The sequence below is a fragment of the Cnephaeus nilssonii genome, assembly GCF_951640355.1.
Source record: "Cnephaeus nilssonii genome assembly, chromosome: 9".
In the NCBI taxonomy this organism is placed as follows: domain Eukaryota; kingdom Metazoa; phylum Chordata; class Mammalia; order Chiroptera; family Vespertilionidae; genus Cnephaeus; species Cnephaeus nilssonii.
Genome location: NC_137080.1, coordinates 88,852,425 through 88,876,251, shown reverse-complemented (window position 1 = coordinate 88,876,251; position 23,827 = coordinate 88,852,425). Strand labels below are relative to the sequence as shown.

General features: G+C 42.7%; 1 protein-coding gene across 1 annotated transcript in view; it reads left to right on the top strand.

The window, feature by feature from the left end:
* DNAH8 (dynein axonemal heavy chain 8) overlaps positions 1–23,827 on the top strand; it is a gene marked incomplete at its 3' end in the record, with an annotated part of 261,455 nt that overhangs the window by 28,396 nt on the left and 209,232 nt on the right. Inside the window, exons 7-14 of the mRNA XM_079779684.1 lie at positions 39–140; positions 600–746; positions 5,582–5,779; positions 8,738–8,814; positions 11,037–11,136; positions 11,722–11,841; positions 13,127–13,262; positions 18,338–18,525. Of these exons, the coding sequence (XP_079635810.1) occupies positions 39–140; positions 600–746; positions 5,582–5,779; positions 8,738–8,814; positions 11,037–11,136; positions 11,722–11,841; positions 13,127–13,262; positions 18,338–18,525 (1,068 nt within the window). The remainder of the gene's footprint in view (positions 1–38; positions 141–599; positions 747–5,581; positions 5,780–8,737; positions 8,815–11,036; positions 11,137–11,721; positions 11,842–13,126; positions 13,263–18,337; positions 18,526–23,827) is intronic.

Below are 23,827 nucleotides of genomic sequence, written 5' to 3'. Positions count from 1 at the left end.
ATTTCTCTTCAGTTATTTTGGACTAATATTTATTTTAGGTAACAAATCAAATGGTGACAGCATCTAAAGCCTATATTACTGATGGAGGAATTAACCATGTATGGGATCAAGAAACACCCCTTGTACTAAAGAAAATTCAGGTTTTTATACATATTTTTTATTTATTTATTTTATTTTATTTTATATGTATTTTTATTTTCATAAAGTAAAGCTTTCATCATTTGGCCCAATTTTGTTTACTTCATTCATGCACAAAGCATGTTAATTTTGATAAAACACTGAACAAAGTAGCCTGAGAGAGAGAAAAACATCAATGATGAGAGAGAATCATTGATCGCTGCCTCCTGCACACCTCCTACTGGGGATTGAGCCTGCAACCCCCGGGAATCGAAACATGACCTCCTGGTTCATAGGCTGATGCTCAACCACTGAGCCATGCGGGCCAGGCAAGAACGTGAATTTTTAATGTTACCAGCAATAGCCCCTGTTGAGGGGCTGATGTGATCAGCTCTGTGTGAGGGTAGAATTTTTGAACTTTTGACTCCTGAACATTGAATGTCTCACCACCCTTTCTGCCCCTTCTTTTAATTTTCCCACAGGATTGCATTTTCCTCTTTAAGGAATACCAGGCATCTTTTCACAAAACAAGGAAACTGATTTTAGAATCCTCAGGGGAAAAGTCTTTTGAGGTTTCAGAAATGTATATATTTGGAAAATTTGAAGCTTTCTGCAAAAGACTGGAAAAGGTAAGCATTGTGCAGCCACAGCATCCACCCCCAAACACACCTCTCTGGTTATGTGGCACTTTACGTAGCACTGTGGGAATTATTGTTCCAGATTGCTCGTCTCACTGTTGGTACGACTCATTAGATATTACTCACTGCATTTTATTGTATCTTATTATTTATTCCTGATTAGTGTCTTCTGCCAGCTACACAAAAGCTATTGCAAACTTTCACTTTTCTCCAAGTCTGCCTCCACCCAGGGAGCTTGAACTCAAAAGCCTCTGCTCTTCACCATTGTGTTGGGCGAGCGGAAGTGTGAGATGAAATGCCTGCAATACCTGTCAGAACCCGGTGGTCATGTCGTATCTGGGTGTGTGGGCACCTTCTCTTTCGAGGCCAGTGTATAGGGTGTATCCACAGACATTGTGTGGGTGATGTCTTTACTGGGCATATGTGGGTTAGAAACTTCTGCACCTCTGATTCATTTGCTAAGACTGGCTGGGGAGGAGTGATACTGTTTTCTGGGTATATAGGCTGTCCACATCAGAGGCTCGTTGGGGTTAGCCTTTGAAAAGTCTACAAAGATACATCATTTAGGTATGACCTACTCCAGTCCCCCACCACCTTGCCAACTTTTTAGGTCCTGGTAATATTTAGAATCCTGTTCATCGTTTGTTGGAAGTTGCTGAGGCATTATATAGGTTGAAGGGCATTTCCTAGATATGTCCAGAAGCCCATTTTTCATTTGTAACCCCTGACACAGTTAGGATAGGAAAGTATGAGTGATGAAGAGAAACACGTAACTGGATGGGGTTTACATACATACTTCTATGGGGCTGTTTTTGTTTGTTCCTTTAATAGCTTTGTTCCTTAAATTCGTGCACTGGGTGAGTTCCTCAGCCCAGCCTGCATCCTCTCGCAGTCCGGGAGTCCTCGGGGAATGTCCATCTGCCAGCTTAGGCCCAATCCCCAATCGGCAGTCAGACATTCATCTGGCAGTCTGGGGCTCTCGCATTCTGGGACCCCTGGCTCCTTACTGCCCACCTGCAGTGGAGGAGAGAGAGGCTTCCACCACTACCACTGCGCTTTTCAGCCGTGAGCCCAGCTTCTGGCTGAGCATTGCTCCCCGCTGTGGGAGCACACTGACCACCAGGGAGCAGCTCCTGCATTGAGTGTCTGCCCCCTTGTGGTCAGTGTGCATCATAGTGACTAGTCATTCCACTATTTGGTTGATTTGCATATTAGGGCTTTATTATATAGGACTAGAGGCCTGATGCACGAAATTCGTGCATGGGGGGGTTTGTGTCCCTTAGCCCAGCCTGCACCCTCTCCAATCTGGGACCCCTCGAGGGATGTCTGACTGCCCGTTTAGGCCCGATCCTGGTGGGATGGGGCCTAAATGGGCAGTCGGACATCCTTCTCATAATCCAGGACTGCTGGCTCCCAACTGCTCGCCTGCCTGCCTGCCTGCCTGATTGCCCCTAACCGCTTCTGCCTGCCAGCTTGATCACCCCCTAACCACTCCCCTGCCAGCCTGATTGCCCCTAACTGCCCTCCCCTGCCAGCCTGTTCACCCCTAACTGCCCTCCCCTGCCGACCTGGTCGTCCCCAACTGCCCTCCTGTGCAGGCCTGGTCACCCCCAACTGCCCTCTCTTGCTGTTCTGATCCCCCCAACTGCCCTCCCCTGCAGGCCTGGGTCCCCCACCCAACTGTCCTCCCCTGCAGGCCTGTTCCCCCCTCAACTGCCCTCCCCTGCAGGCCTGGTCCCCCCCAACTGCCCTCCCCTGCAGACCTGGCCCCCTCAACTGCTCTCCTCTGTGGGCCTGGTCACCCCCAACTGCCCTCTCCTGCTGTCCTGGTCTCCCAAACTGCCCTCCCCTGCAGGCCTGGTCACCCACAACTTCCCTCTCCTGCTGTCCTAGTCCCCCCCAACTGCCCTCCCCTGCAGGCCTGGTTCCCCCCCCCCCCCGCAACTGTCCTTCCCTGCAGGCCTGTTCCCCCCTCAACTGCCCTCCCCTGCAGGCCTGGTCCCCCCCAACTGCCCTCCCCTGCAGGCCTGGGTTCCCCCCAACTGCCCTCCCCTGCAGGCCCGGTCATCCCTAACTGTCCTCCCTGAAGGCCTGATCGCCCCAAACTGCCCTCCCTTGCAGGCCTGGTCCCTCCCAACTGCCCTCCCCTGCTGTCCTGATTGCCCACAATTGTCCTCCCCTGCTGGCCATCTTGTGGTAGCCATCTTGTGTCCACATGGGGGGGGCCCATCTTGTGTGTTGGAGTGATGGTCAATTTGCATATTACCTATTTATTAGATAGGATAATTCATACACTATACAATTCACCCATTAAGGTGTTCAAGTCAGCATTTTCTCATACATTCACAGGGTTATGCACACATTACTACAATCTAATTTTAGAACATTTTCATTCCTACTGAAAAAATCCTCTACCCATCAGCAGCCACACTCCTTTCCCCCCTCCACCATTAATATTTCTGTTTCTATAGATTTACCTGTTCTTCTGATGTGTTCTTTTGTGACTGACTACTTTCATTTAGCATAACATTTCAAGGTTCCTCTATGTTTTAGCATTCCTTTTTATTGCTGAATAATATTCCATGTATGGATATACCACATTCTGTTTATCTATTCATTAGTTGATGGATATTTGGGTTGTTTCCACTTTTTGGCTATTATGAACAGTGCTGCTATGAACATTTGTGTACATATTTTTATATGGACACATGTTATTCCTCTGGAGTATGTGCATAGGAGTGAAATTGCTGTGTCATGTGGCAATGCCGTGTTTAACTTTTTGAGGAACTGCCAAATTGTTCTTCAAACAAGCTGCATCATTTCACATTTTCATAAGCAACTTAAGAGAGTTCCAGTTTCTCCACATCCTTGTTATTATCTGTCATTTTAAATTTAGCCATCCTAGTGGGTGTGAAGTGGTATCTTATTGTGGTTTTGATTTGCATTTCTCTGATGACTAATGATGTTGAACATAATTTCAAGTGCTTAGTGTTCATTTGTAGTTCTTTTTGGAGAAATTTCTATTCACATGTTTTACACATTTTATATTTAATTATTTTTGTATTTTTATTGTTGAGTTAAAAGAGTTCTGGTTATAAGTCCCTTATCATATATGATTTGCTAATATCTTCTCCCATTCTGTGGATTATCATTTCAGTTTCTTTCTTCTTTTTTTTTTATTTAATTCTCACCTGAAGATATGTTTTAAGTTTTTATTGATTTTAGAGTTTAGTTTTGTTTTCTTCTCACCCTGGACATTTGTGGGAGAGAAGAAGTCGGAAGCTGGTATTGCTCGGGGCAGAGTTAAGGAACTAGAGGTAGAGGTGGGGTAGAGTCTTTACTCCTGGTAACACTGAGATGAGGGAATCATAGCAAGGTGAGAACTAGAAAGGATGCCAAGATTGGTGAACAGAGAAGGAATTATACTGTAAATTGGCTGTCAATACTGAGCATAACATTTCAAGGTTCCTCTATGTTTTAGCATTCCTTTTTATTGCTGAATAATATTCCATGATAAAGAGAAAGCTGGTAAAAAAGCCAAGGCCAGGAGCAGGAGGAGGGTCATGTTCAATGACCATGACTGGCTTTTATATTGCTGCTGTGTGTATGGGGTTGGGAGATTCGCTGGCTAAGTTTGGGACCTACTGCTGTCTCTGTTTCTTGACCACCCACTACCCACAGATGGACAAAACAGAGGACATGTTCATAACAGGGATTTTGTCCCTGTCTCTGGGGGGTCAGGTGGTAAGGTAAGGGATGAAGATCAGAGTCTTAGGATAGAATAACAGAGCAAGTGGGTAGTTTCGTTCTTCAATTTGTTTTTTAAAGTGTTTTTTTTCTTTAGTGTTTTGTTAAGGTGAGTATTAGTAGGAAGCCCAGCTATTTCTCACATATATAGGGCACACACAGCATGCTGTGAATTCCAGGTGGTCCATGTTTACTCCAGGCTTGGGCTGGCTTCTAGGGTGACAGTCGTTTTGGAAATGTACAGAAACAGTGACCTAAGAGTGACAGTTGTTCAGGAAATGGTCATTTTGGATTGACATGTGCAGGGACTTTGACTTCTGGTTCTGTGTTGTCTCCACCATGTGTAGTCTGTGGAGGACTCCCCGCAGAACAGGTTTGGTTTCTGTCTGGGCATTGGACAAAGGGAAGCTTTGCCCAAGGGCCAAACAGGAAACAAACCTGGAGAGCTTTGAGCGTTGTTCTCCAAAGCAGGAATCAGAACAGGGAATCACTAATGAAGATTGAGGGACTGAGTAGCCTGTGAACGTGAAAGGTTTTTTTGTGTGTGAAGTAGTTGGTGTTGGTACATTGAGATGGAGGCAGCCATTTCTGCAATAAAGTTCATTTTGACGACTTCCTGGGGCTATTCTGGGGTCAGAAGTGACTATAGTCATTCTTCAGTCTTCTTGGGCCTTCCCTCTACCTGAATGCAGGGGAAAGGAAATCAGATGTGGATTTGTGCTGGCAAGGAGATGGTAAAGCTTTTGAATCCAGTGAAATAATTTGCAGAAAATTCTCAAGAATAAAAGAATGAAATTATTTAGATACCTATAAGGGCTTTTACTCAAATTCCTCCCCCCCCCTTTTGAAAGATAATATGCAAGATATGCTCGAACATCATTGATTTAAATAGTTGAAGAATAGTACTGATTAGTGACAGGGATTTACTATCTATTTTATCTACCCTGGTTGGTTTTAGCTAAATGATTCTGGGGCCTGTTTCTTGGTCTGCTTTTTAATCAATGATTCATTAAGAGCTTACTCCAGGGAAAGGTGCTACTATCCCATTTTAAAAATAAAATGACACTTCTCTTTTTAAGATTACAGAAATGATAACTATTGTGCAAACATATTCAGCCTTGAGTAATTCTACCATAGAGGGAATAGATATAATGGCAATAAAATTCAAAAATATATATCACGGGGTTAAGAAAAAGCAATATGACATTCTGGATCCAAGAAGGACAGAGTTTGACACAGATTTCTTAGACTTCATGTCAAAAATCAACGCTTTAGAGGTAAGTAATTATATATACTTTTACTTGTAATTAATAATATCGGAATTCACATATTTACTATTTATTTTAAGTTACTCTTGCAAATGGATCAAAAACATTTGCTAGTGTGACTAATTTTTTAACTAGTCCACAAAATATTTTCCACCTTTTTTTTAAAAAAACATATTTTATTGATTTTTGACAGAGAAGAAGGGAGAGGGATAGAGTGTTAGAAACATCGATGAGAGAGAAATATTGATCAGCTGCCTCCTGCACACCCCCTACTGGGGATGTGCCCACAGCCAAGGTACATGCCCTTCACCAGAATCGAACCTGGGACCCTTCAGTCAGTAGGCCGATGCTCTATCCACTGAGCCAAACCAGTTAGGGCATATTTTCCACCTTTTTTTAAAGTGAAAAAATGGGTATCCTATCTAATAAGGAGGGAATATGCTAATTGATCCTCATGCTGTCAAAAGATGGCGGCACCCACAGCCAATAAGGAGGGAATATGCTAATTGACTGCCCCGCCCTCAAAGATGGTGGCGCCCAGTCCCCTCAGCCCCACCGGGACGGCAGGTGTGTGGCCATTCTGCTCACCTGCCTCCGGAGTCCCCCAGTCCCCTCAGCCCCCTAGCTGCCCAGGACTGCCCGAGGCTCAGGCAAGCCTCGGATGGTGGCTGCCCAGCCACCCAGGGTCACCCAAGGCTCAGGTAACCAGGGCCGGCTGAGGCTTGCGCTGCTGGCAGTGGCAGCAGCAGAGGTGTGATGGGACGTCGCCTTCCCCTGATCACCGAGTCACCTCCAGCCCCTGAGGGCTCCCATACTGTGAGAGGGGGCAGGCCGGGCTGAGAGACTCCCCCTCCAGTGCATGAATATTCATGCACCGGGCCTCTAGTAGTAAATAAAAGATGTCAGTGAACAACCAACCAGAAGCCCCAAAGACTATTGTAGTTAGGGGTCATTTTTAGTTTACATTAAAATTTGTATTTGATTTTTGTTGTGTCAAGAAGCCAATGTCATTTTTCCAGTGCAAAGGAAAATTCATCATTCTTGTTGTTTGTTTTAGTGAGAAAAGATTTGAGGACGGATTAGGAAGGTGCCTCACTCTCTCCTTGCCCTTGCACTTTATGGCCACATTCTCTCTGCATCCTAGAGGACGGCTCTGAGAGGCCCTCGTCCTGTTTGTCATAGCTTCTGGGGCACCAGGCGGATGAAGGGTAGTTAAAAATAATGTCTGGTACCATATTTCTCTCTCTCCTTTGGGCTTATATGGCTTCAGTTACTTTCATATTAACTGAGGTTAACCCCATGGAAATGCCCTCTGCTTGCTTCCCAATGTCCTGGAGACACAGGGAGGGACAAGAATACACTCTGTCCACTTCCCAAGTCTTGCCATGAAGGTGAGGAAAAAGATAATTATATTTTCTCATTTACTCTTTAAAGATTCTTTTAAAAAACTATATTACATGTAATCTGGGCAATATAAAAAGATAGATCCTAAAATTCTAACAGCAATTTTTCTTTTTGGCATAGACTTCCTTTCAGTTTTTGAAAGTGAGACTCTGATGTTATGATATATTTTAGTTACTACTTTTAGTGTTTGGCTAGTCGGGCTTTGCGAGTTACATCTTTATGGCAATGGGAATTTGGATTTTTTAAAAACAACTTATTGCTTAAATTATTTTTATGATTCTTTAATAAAGATTATATGTTGTAAAGGCTTTACTATGTGGTCTTAGATATAAATTTTAGCTCCCAGTATATTTAGAGGCCATATTAACTTTTTAATATTTTAAAAAGGTGTCAGTGTTTTAGCTTACCTTCCTTCCCCAATGTTTGAGTAACACTGTGTTTTAGGTTAGTAGACCATCTATAATAATAAAAGTGTAACATGCTAATTAGACCAGATGTCCTTCCGGATGACCTTCCAGACGAAGCCAGGGCTGCGAGGGAAGCCCGGGTCCCCAGTGCCAGAGGGAAGCTGGTGCCGGCAGCCGGGGGAAGGAAGGCCTACTTTTGCCCGATTTTCATGCATCGGGCCTCTAGTAACAATATAATCTGTAAGTGAAGTAATTTAGAAAGAGTGCTTCAGTTCCATTGGTACCAGGAGTTTGGAATTCACTGTTTGGGATGGTGTGAGTTTCAGAAGAATATTTTCTTCTTGTTTCTCCTTGGCATGGCAAAGAGGTTTCTGGGAGCAGTGATGTTGGAAAGTGACACCTATTGATCCTGGGTGTCTATAGTGTCATCACATTGCTCTACCAATATGCTTAGAAATTCTAAATATCCCAAAGAAATATGCTTGGTAAGGGACACTCACTCCTTTCAAAAATTATCTAGGTCAGTAATTTCCCAAAACAACCACATATGTAATTATAATTTTTCTAGTAGCCAAAAGAATACTAGTTAAAATAAGGAGATAAAATTATTTTAATAAGATATTTTGCCTGGCCGGTATGACTCAGTGGTTTAGTGTCAGCTTATGAACCAGGAGGTCATGATTTGATTCTTGGTCAGAGCACATGCTGGGTTGTGGGCTCAATCCCCAGTGGGGGTGTGCAGGAGGCAGCCAATTGATGATTCTCTCTCATCATTGATGTTTCTATGTCTCTCTCCCTCTCCCTTCCTCTTGGAAATCAATAAAAATATATTTCAAAAAATAATATATTTTATTCAACCCAACATACTAAAAATATTAACATTTGGACATATCATCAATATAAGAAACATTGAGATATTATGCATTCTTTTTTTTGTACTAAGTCTTTGAAACCTATTGCATATTTTATACTTACGGCGTATCTCACTTCTACGTAGTGAGTGCTAGTAGCCATCCTGCTGGGCAGTGTAGTTTTAGATGCTTAGATAGTAGGTGTGTTGAAGGCTATGTTGATTCTGTAGGAAAATCATTAAATGTTGTTAAACAAAACTAATCTCTTAGTGCCAAGATCATTAAATATCAATATTTTATTTTAGGTACAAATACAGGCATTTATGAACAGTACTTTTGGAAAAATCGTATCTTCTCAGCAGGCTCTTCAGCTGCTTCAAAGGTATTTATAATCCATTAAGCAGCATAATTTCTAGTTGGCATAACTTTATATCTGAAAATACAATTTCAAATAAGATGTTCTTGGAAATCTCTTCTAGGTAAACTTTTAAAAAAGATTTGAAATTTATCTTTATTGTTGAAAGTATTACAGATGACCCTTCCCCCCCCCCCCCTAAGGATTCCCTCCTCCCCCCTCCCACCCCCCTCCCTCCCCGGGCCTTAACTGCACTATTGTCTGTGTCCATGGGTTATGCATATAAGTTCTTTGGTTAATCTCTTTCCACTCACACCCCCCTTCCCTCTGAAAATCGTCAGTCTGTTACATGCTTCCATGTAAGATTCTTTCTTTGTCTTTAAGGCAGTTTCTTTTGTTCATTAGATTTCACATATAAGTGAGATCATGTGGTATTTGTCTTTCTCTGACTGGCTTATTTCACTTATCATAATACTCTCTAGGTCCTTTCATGTTGTTTCAAAGGTTAAGAGGTCCTTCCTTTTTACAGCTGCATAGTATTCCACTGTGCAATGTACCACAGCTTTTTTATCCACTCAGCTACTTTTGGACATTTGGACTGTTTCCACATCTTTAAAAAACAAAACAAACCGAGTGAGGTTTCTCTCTGACGGGCTCTGGTCTCCCTGGTGGCCAGGAGCTCTGCTGCCTTTCACAGCGGGGTGTTAGGTGGGTCACCGTTCTCAGCTCTGTGACTCTGGGCTGCAGAGTCCAGCCTGTGTTCCAGGCCTCGATCTTCTCAGGGAAAAGCCCTCCTGTAGCCACGGGATCCCTCTGCACTCTCGGCCTGCCGCCCGAGGAAGCTGGGTCAGCCCCTCTTGCGACGTCGCCCTTCCTATCAGTCTCCAGGTGTTTTCTATATTTCCTTGGTATAGGTCTCCTTCTCAGCTGGACCTTATTTGGTAATTAGGGGCGAATGTTCCCCAATTTAGTTTTAGTTCCAGTCTGACCCTGGGATGAGGTGCAAGAAAGGTCCGCCTATTTGGCCACCATCTTCTCCCTCTTCTTCTAGGTAAACTTTTGAACTCATAAACATTGCTCTTTCAGTTACCATTGACTAGGATGGTAAAAATTTGAAATATATTTTTCGTTGCATTTTTTTGTAGCAGACAGTCTTTCAATAAGAAAATGAAATATTTTACAGGTTTCCCCCCAGCTATATAATATATTTGAGGTTGATTTCATAGGTGTTATTGGAAAGGGAACAATAATGTTTAATTCTGCATACTGAAAAGACTTTGTTTTGACTTTTAGAAAAAAGTGAAATTAAGAATAGCAGATCTCCAAACTCCCATTTTCCCTCCCGAGGGCCCCTGCCGTGCCTGTCCCTCTGTTCCTGACAACAGTGACCTCCAAAAGGGCAGGAAATCCTGGGCGAGAGGGACGAGCTGGACTAGGGGCTCTTTGCTTGCAGCTCAGAAAGGGCTCATGGCCAGGTTAGGGACCCTTTGGGAACCCTCTCCTGAGAGCCCTTGGTTCTGGGCCTGGGCCCAGCTTCCATGTCTCTCTAACTCTGGATAATATCAGTGAGACATTACCTTATGAGACTATCATCAGAGTCAAACAGATAAAGTGATTTTAACGTGTGACAGATGGCAGGTAATACTTTCTTAGTGATTTCTCTCTGTCTCTTTCCTTCCGTCTTTGCCCTCCCCCAACCAATCTATAGTATACTGGTGTTAATTCACTTTATTATCAGAACGCCCTGGTTCTAGCACTTCCTGTGCATCACAGGGTCTCTAAGTGAAAGTGATATTTGGCTGACAAAATCATTATTATAATATTATTATTCGGCTATTTGGGTCATGTGACATTAATATTGGCAGAGGGATAGTCAGTGTGCCCCCCTCCATCTTTACGAACCACTCCCCACACATCTTTTCAGTCTCAGTTTAATGTCACTCCCTCAGGGAAGTTTTTCTTGACTTCCCAGACTTGGCTGGGTTCCCTGCTAATATGCATTCCTGGCACCCTGGTAATTTAAATAATTATTTATGTAACTCTTGACTGATAGCTCCCTTTTCCATAAGATAACAGACTGCAAGACGTCTGGAACCATACTTGTCTTGTTTCCACCTTATCCTAGCAAATGTATGAGGCCTGATGTGAATGTTTGTCAAATGAGTAAAGGAATGGAATTTTAGGACTGCAGCAATTCTTAAGTATCTTTCTCATTTACTTTTTAATTCTTCACCTTCAATTACTCTTAGATTCCAGAAGCTGAACATTCCCTGTCTTCAGTTAGAAATAAATCACACAATTGAGCGTATCCTTCAATGTTACGTGGGTGAACTCGAAGCTATTAAGAAGGCAAGTATCATGTTTAGAACAAAGATAGGTACTTTAGTACAAAAGCAAAAGCATTCCGAAAGAATTTGCCGTGGTTATATTGTGCTAAGCAACTCAGGAGCAGTCCTGTCACTGTGAAATGCCTCTGACGTCCCTTCTCAGTGCGGGAAGGGCTGACCGTGTATGTCACTGGGAGGCCAGGCTTACATCCTGTGCTCTTAAGAACTGCCTTTGTGTGACAGCATTCATGCGTGCATCAGAAAGCCCATTAAGCTCATAGAAGTATGGGCCCTGGAGACTATTATGACAGGTATAATGTAGCAATGTGCTCCCTCTTTCAAATACTTCTTTAAAAATTGAGATAAAAGGCAGAAAAAGTATGCATGTAATGGGAAAGACGGGTTAGAGATCATTAAGTGTCATATATTTTAAACATCATAGTTCCTGAATCTGGGCTATTATCTCTGAAGGGTGTTTCTATATTTATTGACTACCTCCTTGGTATACAACATGGGAATAATGGCAAAACATCAATAGCTTTATATATCTTTTTGCCTTTTTCATCGTATTGAATTTCAAACATTAATACCAGCTCTTTCATTACAGCTTTATCATTTTCAAAAAGATGACCCCCCTCTGGCTCGCAACATGCCCCCAATAGCAGGAAAAATACTTTGGGTGAGGCAGCTCTACCGCCGGATAAGCGAGCCCATCAACTATTTCTTTGTAAGCCAATGCTGACATTTACAGTATGTGGACTAGGGTTTTGAGTACAAGAAATATATTTGATCTTATAGTATTTATGTCCAAGAAAGTAGTTAGAGCTCATTATTTTACTGGTGAAGAAAATTTAGTTTATAAATATGCTGGAGAGACACTAAGCCAATTATTTCACGTGTGTTAGGTAAGCCTGTTTCATTACAGTTATCTCTAAGAGGGTGAATCTTAAACTTTTGTGACTTTTAATAATACAGGACACTTTTTCAGGCTTTGAAAATTGTTTTGAAAACAATAAAGTATAGGCCAAGTGCTGAGGCTTACTTCTGTGTATTAGCAAAGGGGAGGCTAGGCTCAGTCTCTTCCTGTATGAGAAACTGAGACCTAGAGCAGGGAATCATAAAGGACATTCATTCTCTGTGTCCTTAAGAGTATTCGATTTCTGAAAAACACCAGGATACTCTTAGGCCCTGTTGGAATTCTGAAATTGCCAGTTTGTCTTCTCTCTCTCTCTCTCTCTCTCTCTCTCTCTCTCTCTCTCTCTCTCTCTCTCTTTTCCTTGCTTCGTTTTTAAAAGAGATAGCTACATAGTGGAGGTGGTTGGCTTAGTTTTGTGTCTAGTGCCTAAATTCAGAACAAAATGCCACCAAAATACAGTCTTGCGAGTAACATTATGATTTAAACATTATTAAATATTAAGCTTTTGTTGTTTGTGTTTGGCTACTATCACTTATTTAACTGTTCTCAATATTAAAAAACATTGAAGCGCTGGGCTTACACAGGGGCCAGGATGGAATTCCATTGCTGATTGACTGTTTTTGACATATGTGGATCAAAACATAAAACCTGCAGTAATTTGCATAAAGAAATTTGGTTGTGTTCTTGGATATAGGGTTAACTGTTTTTGTGCTGGAACTTAGGACTTTGTCCTGATACCCACACTTCAAGGAAGGTCTGTCCATCGCATCTCTCTAGGAAAGTGGGAGGGAGGCAGCCGATCAGTGATTCTCTCTCATGGTTCATGTTTCTATCTCTCAGTGCCTGGGGCTGGCTGCAGGGCTAGACCTTTCTTTTTCAATCCTTTCCTTCCTTCTCCAGTTTCCCCTTCTACCTAATGTTTCCCTACTTCCATGGCTAGCTTGTACAGCCTCCCTCATCTCTGTTTTACTCTGAGGTAAACTCTAAACGGGTAGCATAATGATTTGATGCCGTTTTAAATACAAACAGCTTTATGATTTGCATGAAACAAGCAACAGTCTTTTAAATAAAGCTTTCTCTTTCCCTTAAAAAACAGAAAAACTCAGACATTTTGACAAGTTCGGAAGGTAAAGCTGTCATTCGTCAGTATAACAAGATTTCCTATGTGCTGGTGGAGTTTGAGGTGGTCTACCACACGGCCTGGACCAGAGAGATCTCGCAGATACAGTACGGTGGGTGCGCGGCTACGCGGTGCCGCTCCCGAGGGGGGTGAGGGGACTTTGAATGAGTTCATGTTTCTGGGGAAGCTTTACATCCCTTCCCTGTAGTCTTATGATGGTTACATTGAGATTTGGGGGTTATACAATTATTTATATCTTTATAGCTATTAATACTCTGATCTTTATGAGCAAAAATTGTCATGACGTTAAAGTTGATTTGCTTAGATTATGATTTCCTCCTGAAAAAAAGTAAATATCAAGACTCTTTATAGGTATTTTTTCCATAGATTTAGGGAAGTTTTAATATTTAGTTTTATCATGCCATAGATCAAATCTCAGTCCCAATCGGGAGAATTGCAGCTTCCCTCCCTCTCTCCCTCCTTCCTTCTCACCCTTCTCTTCCTCACTCCTCTCTTGTTCCCTCCCTTCCTTCCTTTCTTTTCCTATAACTGAATTTAACTTCAATTTTGAGCTCCAGTAATGAAGAGTATTAGGCCTGCATGGCCAGTGTGGCTCAGTGGTTGAGCATCAACCTATGAACCTAGGAGGTCACGGTTTGATTCCCAGTTTAGGGCACATGCCCGGGTCGCAGGCTTGATCCCTAGTAGGGCGCGTGCAGGAGACAGCCGATCAATGATTCTCTCTCATCATTGATGTTTCTATCTCTCTCTCCCTCTCCCTCCCTCTCTGAAATCAATAAAAATATATTTAAAAAAAAAAAAAGAAGAGTATTAGGGCTGGACCAAGTACCTCCGAGGGTCCAAGTATCCTCAGGCACTGGGCAGAGTTAAGTGTGAGGCAGAGGATGGGGGTTCTCAGCTATATCACCTACCTATGCTGGTATCATCTGGGTGTTGTTGTTATTGTGTGGGCTCAGCTGTTGGCCATGCTTTGTCCCACCTTAACCTTAATCTCTTATCTATGACCTGGTGGAACCCTGACCATGTCCCCTGGTAGGAAGCTTTCTCCCTCCCAGCCCGGGATCTCCACTTCAGCAGAGCACATAATTGCAGGCACAGAAAGCACAACCTCAGGGGGTGGGTCACCAGGAGTGAGAGTGAGTGGGCCACTCCTACTTCTGCCTCTTGGTTCCAGATCCATTTACTTGAGCAGTTGGGGACACAGCATATATGCAGGCGGTTGATTCAGTGCACACCGGCATCCTGGAGGACAGGGCCCCAACCCCGCAGGGTGTCTTCCCCAGCTGGCACCTTAACCAAACCTTTAATAGGCACTTCTGTCAGGCCATATGCGAATGGCGGGCCGAATGCATCCCAGTGAAAGCCTGCTAATGGAGCAACACTCTCAAAGGAGCATTGAGAAAGCTTACACTTCACACTATGGACAAGGGCAAAAGAGAATTTTTAACAACTGAAACACGGGGCAGGTACTATTTAGCTTCTGCAATACCATGCACGTCCCTACTTTTTGTTTTGTCCTGCTGGTTTTTCCTCTCATCTGCACAGTTCTAAATCAAGTTCAATAGTCATCTGTTCCATCAAGCCCTTCCTCATTCTTCCCAGCAGAAAGTAATGGCGTCCTCCTCTCGAGCCGTCCATGCACTATCTGCGATTCTTTCTCAGGACCCTACTGCTTTACAGACCTGTCTTATCTCCCCTACACATTCCAAGAATACTATCTCTGTCTGTTTCATCTTTGTATCCTTTAAATAGCAGTCATAGCTAACATCTATATAGTGCTGACCATGTGCCAGGCTTTGTACTTTACATATACAGCTAACTGCCTTTAATCCTCATGGCAACCCTGTGAGGAACTATTATTACCCTCATCTGACAGACGAGGAAACCCAGGCACTGAGAAACCAGTTAACTGACTTGCTCAAGATCACACAGCTGCGAGGTGGCAGGGCCGGGATTCAAATCTGCCTTTCATGTGCACACAGGCTACTGGGCAGGAATCGCTCTGAAAGGCTTCTTGTTGATACAGTGGTGTGACGATATTTAACTACACAGGCAATCGGGACAATAATTGGAGAGCTAGTATCAACCCCTGTAATGTTTCTCTAATGCTGATTCACCTGGAACGAATGTTCACTCAGCCCTGGGGAGGGCTTCCAGGCTGTCATTGTTAGTGGTCTTGCTGCCCATTCTGCCCTCTCACGGAAGCTCAGTACAGCCCTAAGGAAGACAGATTTTATTAAATGAATGTCCAAGGGTAAATTTAGACTTTAACTTGGGAAGATAAATGATTTCTAGCTCAATTTTAAAAAGATTCAAATAAATTGGGTAAAATTTTTAGTTGAAATCTCCATGAAATTAGGATCATTAAAACTAATTTTACAAGGATGAGTAAAACTCCACTCACTTCAAAGGGATATACAGACTCTTCTATTTAAGTAGATATTTGATGCAGCCACATTCTGTGCAGTAATATGAAGCTTGGAAGATACAGTGGACATCCTCAAGTTAGTAGTGTTTGTTAATATAAGATGTAATTCAAGCTCATACATACATATCTACAGGTGTGTGATGATTTTTTGTTATCATCCTATATAATAAAAGCCTAATGTGCTAAGTGTCCAGTCGTCCAGTCAGCTGTTCAACCAATCAAAGCGTAATATACTAATGATATGCTAAGGCCGCTCAACCACTCCCTATGACGTGCACTGACCACCAGGGGGCAGATGCTCCAACTAGTAGGTTAGCTTGCTGCTGGGGTCCGGCTGATTGGAACTGAGAGAAACAGGCTGGACATGCCCTGGAGCCCTCCTCTGGTTCCTCCCTAGCTGGCCAACCTCCCATGTCCCTCTCTGGCCCCAATCATGCACCGGTGGGGTCCCTCGTCCTGGCCTGCACCCTCTTGCAATCTGGGACCCCTTTGGGGATGTCGGAGAGCCAGTTTCAGCCTGATCCCACAGGCAAGGCTGAGGGACGCCCCACTCGTGCATGAATTTGTGCACCAGGCCTCTAATGCTATAATAACAAATAATCTAAGGCTCCTCAGAATGAATGTAGGGATTCATAATAAAAAGCATATCTGAAAATACCTATTTATATTAATGATGTTCATGTAGTAGCTCAGATGTAGTGTAAAAAAAATCTCCCTCTGTATTTATTCTAGGAGTTCACAGTGCAACAGTGTTTAATAAATATTTCTTACTGATATTGATCCTAGTTGTCAGAAATTCATGATGGAGATTTCATTCAGATAAACCTCCTTAAAGAAGCCAGTTTGCCCTGACCAGTTTGGCTCAGTGGATAGAGCATCGGCCTGCGGACTGAAGGGTCCCAGGTTTGATTCCAGTCAAGGGCATGTACCTTGGTTGTGGACACATCCCTAGTAGGGAGTGTGCAGGAGGCAGCTGGCCGATGTTTCTCTCTCATTGATGTTTCTAACTCTCTATCCCTTCCCCTCTCCTTCTTCCTTCCTCTCTGTAAAAAAATCAATAAAATAAATTTTAAAAAAAAGCCAGTATGGGGTTAGGCATGGAAAAAGGTTTGGGAAATCTGTGAGGTGTGTCACATTTTCATAGTTGTGTACATCTTCCAGTTCTCTCCTAGGGGTTCAATCACTATCTGTGAAAATAAACTAACATGGTAATACAGCTTGCATAGGCCCACCCTGAAAAGTTCTGCAGCTCATAGCACAAGGACTAGCCATTCTTGGCCCAGTTTTCTCTCTCAATCTGATTTTATGGTCTTATAAACACTCTGCATTTATTTATCTACTAGGGGCCCAGTTCACAAATTCGTGCACCTTGAAAGGAACTGTGGGCCACTAGGCTGCAGTAGGCACAGGGGCAGGTCTTGGCTAATCCTCCATGACCCCACCTGGCCCCTCCTACCCCGGCCTCCAGTCCCCTGTCTGTTAGCAGCCCCACTCCCGCTGCTGCCACTACCACGCGCTGATGGCGCCGGCCCTGCTCGCACCCACTGACGGCGTGGAGCAATAGGGGACGACGGCTGCTGCCCCCATCACCCTTCAGGAGCAGAGGGATGTGGAGAAGCCCTCAGGGGCGATCAGGGCCAGCAGTCGCCACTTGCACCCACTGATGGTGCTAAGTGATCGGAACTGGCGCTGGGTATGGCAGCTGGCAGCAGGTGTGAGTGCCGGGCAGGACCGTGGCATGCAGAAGCAAAGAATTTTCAGTAACCACCAGAGGCTCACCGCTATGACAGCAACCGGTACCCCACCTTGGTCTGGCGCCCCCGCTCACCTGCTCCACCATCACACTACAGCCAATGCCTGCCATGTTCCACACCCCCCCTGGTGGTCAGTGCATGTCATAGCAACTGATTGTTCAGTTCCGATTGTTCTGCCGTTTGGTCTATTTGCATATTAGCCTTTTATTATATAGGATGTCTTGAGCACTGACTGTGTGTCAAGAACTAGGAAACTGGGATATTCAACACTATTGTTCTGCCCTTAAGAAGTCAGCAGTCCAGCCTGGCCACCATGACTTAGTGTCATCTTATGAACTAGGAGGTTGGGTTTTGATTCCTGGTCAGGGTACATGCCAGGGTTGCAGGCTCGATCCCCAGTGGAGGACCTGCAGGAGGCAGCTGATCAATGATTCTCTCTCATCACTGATGTTTCTCTCTCTCTCTCCCTTCCTCTTTGAAATCAATAACACACACACACACACACACACACACACACACACACACACGAGGCCTGGTGCATGGATTTGTGCACTGATGGGGTCCCTCAGCTTGGCCTGTGGGGATTGGGCTGAAACCAGCTCTCCAACATTCCCCAAGGGGTCCTGGATTGCAAGAGGGCACAGGCCAGGCTGAGGGACACCACTGGTGCACGATCAGGGCCAGGGAGGGGCCGCGGGAGGGTTCCAGGGTGTGTCTAGCCCATCTCGCCTAGTCCCAATTGGCCAGACCCCAGCAGCAAGCTAACCTACCTGTCGGAGCATCGGCTCCCTGGTGGTCAGTGTGTGTCATAGTGACTGGTCGAACGGTCGAATGAACGGTTGGACACTTAGGATATTAGGCTTTTATTATATAGGATTTTTAAAAAAGAAGTCAATAGTCCAGTTGGGAAGATAGGCATGTGAAATAGGGCTGGAAGCAGAAATAAATCCAAAATATCTAAAGTAAAAAATTGTTTATTTGTAGCTTTACAAGCCACACTTTTTGTGCGACATCCAGAATCAGGGAAGTTGATGGTTAATTTTGATCCCAAAATTCTGGAAGTTGTTCGGGAAACTAAGTGCATGATAAAAATGAAGCTGGAGGTACCAGATCAGGCAAAGAGATTGCTAAAGCTGGAGAGTAAGTTGAAAGGAGATAAACTGCATTTGCAGGTAAGACAAATTATATTTTCTAATTAGTTTTGAAGGACTTTTTTTGCAGGGGGGGGGGGAATATTATTGCAGTTGTACTGACATAACTTTGAGGGGGAAATCTGTTACTATGTTGATTCTTTTTATTTTTCAGCTTTACTGAGGTATAATTGACAAATAAAAATTTTAAGATATTTAGTGTACATTGTGATGGTTTGATATACATATGCATTGTGAAAAGATTCCTCTCATTTAGTTAATTAACACATTCAGCACCTTACATATACATATGTATATGGGTTTGGTTTTTGTGTGTGAGAACATTTAAGTTCTACTCTCTAATCAAGTTTCAGTTATACAACACAGAGTTATCAACTATAGTCGCAGTGTTAGACAGTCGCCCCCCAGACTTTATTTATCTTATAGCTGAAACTTTGTACCCTTTCACCAACCTCTCTCCACTTCCCCCTCCCCCCAGGCCCTGGCAATGACTTTCCTACTCTCCATTTCTACGAGTTTTTTTTTTTTAAATTCCACATATAAGTGATATCATACAGTATCTGTCTTACTGTGTCTGACTTATTTCACTCAGCATCAGATCTCAAGGTCCATCCATATTGTCGCAAGCGGCAGGATATCCTTCTTATTTCCATACCTTAGCTATTGTGACTAATGCTGCAACTCACATTTCATTTCCACGGAAGTGGATTGCTGGATCATATGGCATTTTTATTTTTTCAGCAACTTCCATACTGTTTTCCATAGTGGCTACATTAATTTACATCCCCAGCAACAATGCATGAGGGTTCCTCTTTCTCCACATCCACCCCCAACACTCGTATTTTCTTTTTTTCCCCTTAAATTTAAATTCTTTATTGTTGAAAGTATTTCATATGTCTCCTTTCCCCAACATTGACTTCTCCCTGGCTGTTCCCACCCCCCAGCACATGCCCTCACCCCACAACTGTCTGTGTCCATGGGCCATGCCCATATGCATGCATACAAGTCCTTTGGTTGCTCTGTTACCTGCCTCCTCCCCTGCCTTCCCTCTGAGGTTGGATGGCCTGTTCGATGCTTCTATGTCTCTGGATCTATTTTTGTTCATCAGTTTCTGCTGTTCATTATATTCGACAAATGAGTGAGATCATGTGATATTTATCTCTCTTCTACTGGCTTATTTCGCTTAGCATAATACTCTCCAGGTCCATCCATGCTGTTGCAAATGGTAAGAGTTCCTTCTTTTTTATAGCAGTGTAGTATTACATTGTGTAGATGTACCATTGTTTTTTAATTCACTCATCTGCTGATGGGCACTTAGGCTGTTTCCAAATCTTAGCTATTGTAAATTGTGCTGCTATGAACATAGGGGTGCATATATCCTTTCTGATTGGTGTTTCTGATTTCTTGGGACATATTCCTAGAAGTGGGATTACTGGGTCAAATGGGAGTTCCATTTTTAATTTTTTGAGGAAACTCCATACTGTTCTCCACAGTGGTTGTACCAGTCTGCATTCCCACCAGCAGTGCATAAGGGTTCCTTTTTCCCCACATCTTCACCAGCACTCGTCGTTTGTTGATTTGTTGATGATAGCCATTCTGACAGGTGTGAGATGGTATCTCATTGTTGTTTTGATTTGCATCTCTTACATAAAAATAAACAGCTTCTGCACAGCAAAAGAAACCATCAAGAAAACAATAAGAGAGCCCACTGCATGGGAGAACATATTTGCCAACATTATACCTGATAAAGATTTAATCTCCAAGATTTATAGGGAACTCATACAACTTAACTAAAGGAAGATAAACAATCCTATCAGAAAATACCCAAAGGACCTAAATAGACACTTTGCAAAAGAGGACATACAGAAGGCCAAGAGACATATGAAAAACTTGTTATTTCTTATCTTTTATTTTTAATTACAGTTTACATTCAATATTACTCTGTATTAGTTTCAGATATACAGCAAAGTGGTTAGAAAATCTGTACTTTACAGAGTGGTCCCCCTGCTACTTCAAATACCCTCCTGGCCCCATACATATTTATCTCGATATTATTGACTGTATTCCCTATGCTGTAATCTATATTTCATTGTGATTTTGATTTACTTTTCCCTTATGATTAGTGATGTAGAGCATCTTTTCATGTACCTATTGGCTTTTTGTATGTCATCTTTAGAATGTGCCTCTGCCCATATTTTAAAGGTATTTTAATTTTTGCTATAGAGTTGTATGAGTTCTTTATATATTTTGGATATTAACCCCTTTTCAGATATGTGATTTGCAAATATATTTTCCCATTTCATAGGTTGCCTTTTGATTTTGTTGATACTTTCCTTTGCTGCAGGAAGCTGTTTAGTTTGATATAGTCCCACTTACTTTTGCTTTTGTTGCTTATGCTTTTGGTGTTAAATTTAAAAAAAACCCAACATTGCTAAGACTGGTGTCAAGGAACTTACTATGTTTTCTTCTAGGAGTTTTACAGTTTCAGGTCTTAAATTTAAGTCTTTAATCCATTTTGAGTTGATTTTATATATGGTATAAGACAGGTGTCCAGTTTCATTCTTTTGCATATGGCTGTGCAGGTTTCCCAACACCATTTATTGAAGAGAATGTCCTTTCCTCATTGTACATTTTTGACTCCTTTGTAAATTAACTGACCATATAAGCATGGGTTTATTTCTGGTCTCTCTATCCTATTCCATTGTTGATTCTTGATAGAATTAAAATACTGGCATGCAAACAAAAGGAAGGATTAGAGTTGGAAAGCAGAAAGTGAAAAGATTATCAGAAATCAGGTTTAGACTTGTTGATAGTGATAATGATGAATAGTTATTCTTAAACTATAATTTTATAAATTAAATGCATTCTGTTTTATAATATGTTTAATCCTGAGGGTACTAGTAAGATACACCTTCCCCTGGCAAACACTAAATCTGCCATTTATCTCTACAGATTTGCCTAGTTTGGACACTTGAGACTGGCTTCTGTAACCTAGCATGAGTTTTCAAAGTTCATTCATATTGTTCCATGTATCAATACTTCATTTCTTTTTATGGCCAAATAATATTTCATTGTATACTTATACTCCATTTTAGTTGTCCATTCATCAGTTGAGGGATATTTGGGTTGTTTATTCTTTTTGGCTATTATTGGTAATGTTGCTGTGAACATTTGTATAAAGTTTTTTTGGGAATATATGTTTTTATCTCATAGCACACATCAACTAATTACTAAAATGCTGTGGCACACCCAAAATATATTTTTATATTTTTTTGCTGATTTGACGGAAAAAAAGTTATTATTTTGATTTATTCATATTGGACGGCTGTTGTCATTTTTATTTTATTTTAATCTTTATTGTTGAAAAGGTTATACATGGCTCCCTTTTTCTCCCTCATTGCCTCCATCCACCTGGTTCCCATCTTGCCCCACGCCTTCACCACCCTATTGTCTGTGTCCATAGGTAATACATATATGCATAAAAGTTCTTTGGTTAATCTCTTCCCTCTTCCCTTTGTCACCCTCACTCCTCATCCCTTCCCTCTGAGATTTGTCAGTCTTTTCCATGTTTCCATGCCTCTGATTCTGTTTTATTCATCAGTTTATTTTGTTCATTAGGTTTATTATTCATTTATTTTTAAAATTCAATAGTTGATAGATATGTACTTATTGCCATTTTTTTACTCAGATATTTTATCTTTTTCTTGTTGTTGTTGTTGTTGTTGTTGTTGTTCTTCTTCTTCTTCTTCTTCTTCTTCTTCTTCTTCTTCTTCTTCTTCTTCTTTTTCTTCCTCTTCCTCTTCCTCTTCCTCTTCTTAAAGAGGTGCAAAGGCACTGGGGCCTCCAGGGAGGCGCAAAGTCAGCCACTGCCTGGGGCCACCCAGCAGGAGCTACAGAGCGATCTGCAGATGACTGCTACTTGTATTGGGCTAGGAAGTGCCCAGGCCAGGTCCAGCTGTGAAGCAAGGCAGGCTGGTGCTAGTGATGGGTCTTGGACCTTTTATTGATAGGTTTGGGGAATGCTGATGCCAGCTGCTGCTTGTTTAAGGGATTTTAGGAAAGTCTGAAACCTGAGCCAGGACAGGCCATTCATATGGAAAAGCTGCTGCAAACATCTTGGGTGGGGCTGCAAATTGGATGGGGCTGGGACTCACCAGGGTGGAGCAAACACTCTGGATCACGCTGATGGAAACTCAGATATTGATTCAGTCAGCTCTGTGATGGGGGAGGTCTCAGCATAGGAACAATGATACCTGTAAGCACCCCTGTCTGGAAGAAAGTTACCTCCAAGTTCCTGCCTTGATGCCAGACAGTCCATTTTCTCCCTGTATGTCCCTGGATTCCCCTAAAGCTGCTTCCCAGTGCTGGAACTCAGAGGAAGTGAGACCGTGTAAATTAGTTTGTGGGCCCTTTAAGAGGAACAGGTGTGACTCCAGCAGCTTCCCTGTCACTCAGCCACAATATCTGCTGATTTTTACAGCCTGAAGTTATGGGGACTTCTCTGCCAAGCTCTGGAACCCTGGGCTAGGGGGCTGGTGTGCAGCTGTGATCCCTTGCTTCTCAAGGGAGGCCTTGGAGATATCCCTCCAATTAAAAAAACTCCACACGTGGGTGGTGTTGGACCAGCCTGTTCCGCACCTCCTACCAGTCTTGATGTGCCTTCTTCTTTACTTCTCTAGTTGTAGGGCTTCCATTCAGCTAGATTTTGGGCGGTTCTGAATGATGGTTGTTCTGTATTTTAGCTGTAATTTTGATGTGGTTGTGGGAGGTGGCGAGTACTGGCACATACCTGCACCACCATCTTGGTTCTCCTTGACTGTTGTGATTTTTAAATTTGACAGTCTAAGGGAAAAGAGCTCAATGTTCCTGACTGAATAGTCAGGTATTGCTTTTTTATAATTATAAAATATATTTTTATTGAGTTCAGAAAGGAAGGGAGAGGGAAGAGAGAGATAGAAACATCAATGATGAGAGAATCATTGATTGACTGCCCACTGCCTCCTGCAAGCCCCCTATTGAGGATTGAGCCCACAACCTGGGCATGTGCTCTTGACCAGAATCGAACCCGGGACCCTTCAGTCCACAGACCGATGCTCTAGCCATTGAGCAAAATCAGCTAGGGCAGTATTTCATCTTTTAAAAATTCTTGAGGCACATCGGTTGAAAGTTGCTGCTCCAGGGGGGATACCTAGGAGTTAAATGCTGGGTTTCAGTAACTTGGTAACTCTATGTTTAACCTTTTGAATAACTGACACACTTTTTCAAAGAGGCTGCATTATTTTGTATTTCCACGAGCACTGTGTGAGGGTTTCAATATCTCCAT